Source organism: Suricata suricatta, chromosome 14, assembly GCF_006229205.1.
Source record: "Suricata suricatta isolate VVHF042 chromosome 14, meerkat_22Aug2017_6uvM2_HiC, whole genome shotgun sequence".
Classification (NCBI taxonomy): Eukaryota; Metazoa; Chordata; class Mammalia; order Carnivora; family Herpestidae; genus Suricata; species Suricata suricatta.
In genome coordinates, this window is record NC_043713.1 from 264763 (window position 1) to 273177 (window position 8415).

Below are 8415 nucleotides of genomic sequence, written 5' to 3' on the forward strand. Positions count from 1 at the left end.
GGGGGGGGGGGGGGGGGGGGGGGGGGGGGGGGGGGGGGGGGGGGGGGGGGGGGGGGGGGTCCCCACTCACCGCGTCCCGCAGCGCGTCCCCGCCCGGGGCTTTGGGTCCCCGCGCGTCCATGTCGGTGATCCGGGCGGTCCAGGTGGGTCCCGCGGGGCAGGGGTCCAGGTGGGCCGGGGGTCCCGGCGGCACCCCACCCGCACAGATCCCCGCAGCGACGAGGCGCAGAGAGGCTGGGGCGGCGGGAGGAAAACGCGGGGAGAGCCCGGGTGTGCTCCTGACCCCCGGACGCCGGAAAAGGGCCCGGGAGGAAATTCCTGGGCAGGGCGTGGCCGTGCGCGCCGGGGACCCGCGGGTCCTGGGAGGAGGTCCGGGGAGGGGAGGGCTAGGTGAGGTCACCTCTCCTGGGAAGGGAGACCCTGTGCTGGGAAAAGGTAGCTTGTCCTGTTTGACAGCTTCCCCCCTGCAGGACTGGTTTGCTCTGTTTTCATTGCGTCAGAGATGGAAGAGGGTAGCTAGACAGGTAGCCCGTCTTTTTATTATTATGGTAAAATATACACAGTCTAGAATTTACCGTCTTTTATTTTTTGTGTTGAGGGAGTGAGAGCAGAGGAGGGGGAGGAGGAAGGGGGTGGAGAGAGGGGGAGAGAGAGCCTGAGCAGGGGACAGGGAGGAGGAAGGAGAGAGAGAGCTTGAGCAGGGGAGAGGAAGAGAGAGAATCCCCAGTAGGCTCCGCTATGTCAACACAGAGCCTCACACGGGTCAGACCCACAAAACCCTGAGATCATGACCTGAGCTGAAATCAAGAGTGCACACCCCTGACCTTCCCTGTCCTGGCCACCTGACCACATGCAGGGTGGGTGGCGGCGAGCACCAGGGCACAGCCCACCGCCACCTCCCGCACTGCAGGTCAGCACAGCCAGCCTGAACCCCGTCCCCGCCCCAGCCCCTGGCACCCACCAGCCTTCCTTCTGTCTTTATGTTCCCTTGGTTTTTATGCAGTGCCCTCAGCCGTCTAACGAGGTCCCGGAGACCCTGGTGACTCCCTGAGGCCTGCACAGGGTCCCTGTGTGCACCCCCTGCTGGACCCACAGTCACCCATCCATTAAAGCCATGTCTTTAAGCTTTGCCATTCCTATGGTCACCTTTAAACCCGAGGACCGACCAAGTCCTTGCACACCACCAACACTGTGTCCCGGTTCTGATTTTATTGAAAACCTGAAAGGAAGACCTCATAACACGTTTCTCTCCTTCTAGCACCCTTCAGGCCTGTCTGGATTGTGGCTCATGGCTCACTTCGTGAAGACCCCCAGGACCCTGTTTTTACCAGGTCCCTGTTTTGGTTACATGTCTGTACCCTTCTGGACTCAGCTCTGTGGTCAGGACCGTGCTTCTCTGGGTCACCCCCAATGCCAGGGGCCCAGCCTCATCCAGAGAATGCACATCAAACCACACCCACTAGGACGGCTAGAATCAAAAGACAGAAATGACAGTGTTGGCGGGGGTGTGGCAAAGTCAGTGCTCTTACACCCTGCTGGTCAGATGTGACACGGTGCAGCCAGTGCGGAGAACCTTCCGGCAACTCCACGTAAAGCTAAACGTAAAGTTACCGCATGACCTTAGTTCTACTCCAGACACTGACACAAGAGAAATGGTGTAAGGACGCAGGTCTGAAACTGACTCCATGAGACAATAGAAGGGCACACATTGCCCAAGGCAAGAGGGACCACCCTTGTAATACCCTTAACATTCCTAAGGGCAGGCCTAGAAATAGAAGCTATAGGTAATCACTTATTGCTTAAGGCTAGTTACACCCTACGTGAGGATCCTGGGTCCTGGGTCCACTCTGTGATTGGTTAACACTCTAAATGTTGTAGTTGGATAAATCTGCTGTCAATAATATTGTATAATAATGATTGGATCACTGTACCTGTGTCACAGATTCCAGTAACTCCCCCTTCCCAAACTATAAAAGCCCTGCCCCCCCTTTGTTCCGGGCTCTCCGCATGGGTCCACCACGCCGGTGGCGTGTGTGAGCCCGAGCTTAGGCCCCGATGGGCCTAAGCCTGTAATAAAGCCCTTTGCTTTTGCTTGCGTGACTCGGTCTCCCTGGCGGTTTCTGGTTTTGGGGGACGATAAAGAAATCTTGGGCATTACAATGGCAGCGCACGCGTGGCACATGCTCCCAGCAGCACCGCCAGCAAGGGCTACGAGGGAGCAGCCCGGAAGCCCGCCAGGAGACGAACGCACAAACAAAACATGGCCCCTCCATCCAGTGGACCGCCTTCAGCCATAAGAAGGGAGGAGGCACTGTGAGGTGCTGGAAGGCGGGCGGACCTGGGGAGCCGCATGCTGAGCGAGCGAAGCCCGTCACAAAACGCCACATATCGGACCAGCTTCCAATCCTGAGATGTCCAGAACTGCTGACTCCACAGAAGGGGAAGGCAGACTGGGGGCTGGGGGGCTGTGGGGAGGAGGGGCACAGGGAGTCTCTGCTTGCGGGGGACCAGCCCACGCACCAGGGTCTAAGGGTCTCTGAGTAGGGGGTTGGTGTCGGCGAAATATCTATAAGAAAGAACACCGACAACGTGAATGGTGGAAGAGACCACACTTTACTGTGAAACTTAGTGTCTTGTATACCAAAGGTGATTACATCTTTCTTTTAATGATTACATTGTTTGTAACTTCTTAGGAATCACGTGTTTCAGAAAGGATCATTGTTTTCACGGAAGAGAGAACAGAAAGTTAAAGACAAATGAAGTACAATACAGAAGATCAAAAAACATAATTTATCACTAAAAATACATCAGCGGGAGTCCTATTTTGCGTATATAGTGTAATATTGACTGAAGCTTATGACAAGGCTATTTTTCTTTAAAGGTTCAAACAATGGTCTGTGAGTAAAGTGCCTCTAACTAGGGAGGAAGTTTCAGTCAGAAAATCTGCCCATTTACTGAAACCACAATTACCAAGTGGTATGAATAATAGGAGAACTAACGCCAGTCTCTGATCCACTTAGGTCAAGCAGTCAAGCGCACACAATTTCAAGCAGGGGAAGCAGGGTCCCAAAGGCCACACAGCACTGTGCCCCAGTCTCCCAGGACCTTCGTTCTTTTGTCCTGATCCTCAAATGGGGGGAGGGCCAACCGTTATCCAGGGTAGCGCCTTCCTAGACAAGGCTAAGTACTTTGCGATTACATACGCTCCCCCCGGAGGCTTTGCCGTCACAGTGGGATCACCTCTGCAGGCTTTTTGGATGGAAGGGCCCCGACATCTGCTCAATAGCTAAGGGGCTTCTTTTGGGGCCAATCGTCTAAAATTAGCTTATGGTGATGGGCACACAACCCTGTGAATAAACTAAAAAATCACTGAATTATATACTTCAAGTGGGTGGATATGTGGTTTGTGAATTATATCTCAATAAAGCTGTTAAAATACCTTTTTAGGGGCGCCTGGTGGCTCAGCCTGTTAAGTGGCCGACTTTGGCTCAGATCATGATCTCTCCATCTGGGAGTTCAAGCCCCTGGTGGGGCTCTGCGCTGACAGTCCCAAGCACGGATTCTCTCTCCCTCTCTCTCTGCCCCCGCCCCCAAACATGGGCGTGCTCAGTCTCTCTCTCTCAAAATAAATAAGCTTAAAAAATAGCTTTTCAGAAGCATGGCCATTTTGCCACTTTTCATGTCTTTTTTTTTTTTAATTTTTTTTTAATGTTTTATTTATTTTTGATACAGAGAGAGACAGAGCATGAGGGGGGGGCAGAGAGAGAGGGAAACACAGAATTGGAAGCAGGCTCCAGGCTCTGAGCTAGCGGTCAGCACAGAGCCTGACGCGGGGCTCGAACCCACGAACGTGAGATCTGACCTGAGCCGAAGCCGGAGGCTTAACCGACTGAGCCACCCAGGCGCCCCTTTAAAAATCTTCTTTATGTTTTTCTTTTCATTTATTTTTGAGAGAGAGAGAGACTGACTGTGGGAGCAGGGTAGGGGTAGAGAGAGAGGGAGACACCGGATCTGAAGCAGGCTCCAGGCTCTGAGCTAGCTGGCAGCACAGAGCCTGATGTGGGGCTTGAACCCACAAACCATGAGATCATGACCTGAGTCGAAGCTGGACGCTTAACCAACTGAGCCACCCAGGTGCCCCTCATGTCTTTTGATTTTTTTTAATTTTATTTGTTTTAATGTTTACTTATTTTTGAGAGACAGAGCCGGGAGAGAGGGAGACACGGAATCTGAAGCAGGCTCCAGGCTCTGAGCTGTCAGCACAGAGCCTCACACGGGCGCAGACCCACGGACCTTAAGATCATGACTTGAGCCGAAGCAGGAAGCTTAACCAACTGAGCCCCCCAGGCGCCCCAAGGGAGAGAGAATCTTAAGCAGCCTGATGGCAGGGCTCAATCCCATGACCCTGGGATCATGACCTGAGCCAAAATCAAGAGTCGGATGCCCAACCAACTGAGCCATGGAGGCACCCCAAGACTCTGCATTTGGACAAGCCCATCATGTAACACCCTGCACCCCCATGATGCTTGGTAGTGCTGGGCCAGGGTGGGAGGGAGCTGGATGACTTTGGGGGGAGGAAAAGAAAGGCTTGGCCCTGTGTTGGGGTTGCAAGCACTTCCAGGTTCCCAGGCACTCTAGGGGAACAGAACTGGGGCACAAGGTGTGTCAGCTGACCTGGGAGGGTAGGAAAAGTGTTGTAGAAGGGGGAAACCCAAATGCTCTTTCTGGAAGAGGGGCTAATACTTTTCTTTTCCACTTTCTCATTCATCTCCACAATAACCCATGCAAAGCAAATATTATTACCCATTTCACCCTAAACTTCACTACGTTGTTTGAGATTACGGAGTGCAGGGCAGGGAGCAGGGTGTCGCACTGAGAAAATCTATCAAAGGATACTATCCACAGAATAAAAAGGCAACCTTCAGGATGGGAGAAAACATTCCCAAGTCATATATCAGATAAGGTATTGACACCAGAATATATGGAGAATTCCTAAAACTCAACAACAAGAAAACAAACAACCCGATTAAAAACGGGCAGAGGACTTGGACATCTCTCCAAAGGAGACATGCGAGTGGCCACACGAAAGGGTGCTCGACACCACTGGTGTCCAGGGACATGCGGATCCGAACCCCAGTGAGCCAGCCTTTCACATTGGTTGTGACGGCAGTGATCAGAGACACGGTGACGGGTGAGGTGAGGATGTGGAGAAGGTGGAACTCTTGCATATTTCTGGTCAGAACATAAAACGGAGCAGCTGTTGTGGGCGGTGATGCAGCAGGTCCTCATAAAGTTAAAAATAGAATCACCATATGAATTAGCAACCCCACTTCCGGGCATATGCCCAAAAAAAGTGGAAATGGGCAGGGGGTGCCTGGAGGCTCAGTGGGTTGAGGGTCTGACTTTGGATTTCAGCTCAGGTTGTGATCCCAGTTGTCACGGGAATGAGCCCTGCATCGGCTCTGTGCTGACGGTAGAGACTGCTTGGGATTCCCTCTCTCTTTCTGCCCTTCCCCTGCTTGCATGATCTTTCTCTTTATCCCTCACTTTCTCTCTGCCCCTCCCCTGCACTCTCTCTCAAAAAAAAAGTTTAGGGGCGCCTGGGTGGCTCAGTCGGTTGAGCCTCCGACTCCGGCTCAGGTCAGATCTCACGTTCGTGGGTTCGGGCCCCGCGTCAGGCTCTGTGCTGACAGCTAGCTCAGAGCCTGGAGCCTGCTTCCGGTTCCGTGTCTCCTTCTCTCTCTGCCCCTCCCCCTCTCATGCTCTCTCTCTGTATTAAAAATAAATAAAACATTAAAAAAATTTTTTTTTTAAAGTTTGTTTTTTAAAATATTTTTTATTTATTTTTGAGACAGAGACAGAGCACGAGCAGGGAGGGGCAGAGAGAGAGGGAGACCAGAATCAGACTCCAGGCTCTGAGCTATCAGCACAGAGCCTAACGCGGGGCTCAAACCCACGAACGTGAGATCATGACCTAAGCCAAAGTCGGAGGCTTACCCGAATGAGCCACCCAGGCACCCCTCAAAAAAAAAGTTTAATAAAAACAAAGTTATTTAAAGTACAACTTTTTCCAGCCTCAAACCCTAGGATAAGAATTCCAGGACCAAAGTGAACAAACAAAAAAACATATGCAATTTCAACTTAAAAAATAAAAAGGAATCGGAGGACCTGGGAAACCTCTGTGTTTTTAAATTTATGTTTTATGTTTCTGAACGGTAATCTCTCTGGTCCAATGAGAACCAACTCAGAAAGTCTCTGATGACCCTGAGACACCACCCTGAGCCCCTGCTGGAGAAACAGGATCTGTCATTCCACATCTGGCACCTGGGTGGTTTTCCCCTGTCCTGGTGAGTTAGAGAGCAAAGTCATCATCCTGCATCCATGGGAGACAAATTCACTGATATGGAAGCAAGCATCACTTACTAGAAACCCACCTTGTTCAGAGTATTACACGTAAGGAACTAGGTTTGGGGAGAAAAATCCTCTAATGTAGTGGACTTGGGGCATCTGCGACATGAGGACTTGAAGTGGGCCCAGGGAGCTGCAGAGACCAGATGGTGTGGGCTGCGTCCCGCGGGTCCAAGGCTAAGTGGATCAGAGAAGAAAAGAGAGGCCGAAGTACATACTTATGAAATCAAGGACAAGAGCACAAGCTAAATAGGCAACCAAGCTTTATCTCAATTGGAAACTAAAATTTTGATAGATGAGAGCATCATAGTCTGACCAAATGTGAGAGGCGGTCTGTCCCTGAGGCTTCAATGCCAGGGAAGGCTCAGGTGCCCCCCGGCTGCACGTGAAGGCCCTCATCGCAGGGCTGCCCCTGTGCCAGGCTGCGGGCCGCAGGTGCACGCAGCTGCCGAGACGGGACAAACCCTGCCAGTCAGACTGCTGTCTTTGGGTTTTATCTCGTGTTCTCCGGGAGGTGCTAGCGTCGGATGTGGGGCTCCCTTCTCCCGTCTCTCCCTTTGTGTATGTTTGCGGATTCTCATTTATAAAATCTGTTAGAAAAGGGGTTCTTTTGGGGTACAGATTTGGGTACACAGATTTGAGTAGAAGGCTTCCTGCTTTTTATTCTAAAATAGTTGCAATGCTTTCATAATTTTCAATAATTTTATAATTATTTAGTTTTCATAGTTTTTTCACACTTTAATACATTACCTACCATGTTGTAATCCACTACTTATTTGCTGCACCATCTGGCCCCTTTCTAGAAGGCTCCTCTCCTGGAAGCAGGTCTCCTGAACCACCAGGGCTTCCTGCACTGTTGTGACTTTAAAGCAGTGGCTCCCAAACGTGGCAGCACGGCGCCGAGACTCAGTGCCGTCCTCTTGGCAGTGCTCTGGGGTGGCTTTAAATGTTTTGTTTTGAGAGAGAGATTGAGCACGTGTGAGTGGGGGGGGGAGGGAGAGAGAGAGAGAGAGAGAGAGAGAATATCACGCAGGCTCCACACTGTCCGCCCACAGCCGGACACAGGGCTCAATCCCACGACCTTGAGCTCATGACCTGACCTGAAATCAAGAGTTGGATGCTTAGCTGGCTGAGCCACCCAGGCGCCCCTGGGGTGGCTCTAAAGCCTCCAGGGCTTTCAGTGCGTGACCAAGTGGGCAAAAGCTGTGATTTAGCAAAGACTTCGAGAAACAGGAGAGAAGGACTTGAGTTAAGCCCCGGCCCCACCCCTAGTGACAGACTTCCACTGGCTCTGATACGGATAACGAACAAGCCCCCATGAGCTGTGTACAGTTTGAAGCAAGACAGATTTTTCAAACTATTCTCTCCTTTGTCTGCTTAAAATCTGCCTTTGATTTATCTGGTGAATTTTTCATTTCAGTTACTGTAATCTCAGCTCCAGAATTTCTTTTTGGTTACTCGTTAGGTTTTCTTTCTCATTATCGGTAGTTCACACATTGTCTTCTTGACTTTGTCATTCTTCAGGTCCTTGAGCATTTTCAAAACAGTTGATTTAAAGTCTGTCTAGTAGATCTGACACTGGGTCTTTTTTTAGCAACAGGTTCTGTTGAATTATCTTTTCCCTTTTAATGGGCCAAAGTCTCCTGTTTCTTTATGTGCCTTGTGATTTGCTGAGTGCTGGACATTCAAATCTCATGATGTGTTTACTCTGGAAATCAGATTCTCCCCCTTCCCCAGGGTTTGCTGTTTCTTGTTGTTCTTTTCATTGTGGCAGGCTCTGTGCTGGGTGTCAGCCTGAGGTGTGAATTTGATGTCTTCGCAGGTCTTTTCTGAGCCTTCCCTTGGGCGTGCACAGTCACTCCTAACTTTGCCCACACAGACAGCTGTTTTTCAGTGCCCTGTTCTCTAATGTGTGGCTCCCAAAAGGGGAAAGTGAAAAACAAAAGGGCACAAGAGGGCACTGGCCCTTCCATCCCCTTGAAGTCACTTCAGCTGGAGCTGGAGCTG

The 8415-nt window shown here is 51.1% G+C and overlaps 1 protein-coding gene across 2 annotated transcripts in view; it reads right to left on the bottom strand.

The window, feature by feature from the left end:
* The window catches only part of HSBP1L1 (heat shock factor binding protein 1 like 1), a 4856-nt gene extending 4477 nt beyond the window's left edge, over positions 1–379 (bottom strand). The window contains exon 1 of one of the 2 annotated variants that reach the window (XM_029922496.1): positions 71–377. In XM_029922496.1, the coding sequence (XP_029778356.1) occupies positions 71–121 (51 nt within the window). In that variant the 5' untranslated portion in view covers positions 122–377. Of the gene's footprint in view, positions 1–70 lie in introns of both variants that reach the window. The other variant, XM_029922495.1, reaches the window with a different exon arrangement.
* Between the last annotated feature and the right edge of the window lie 8036 nt (positions 380–8415).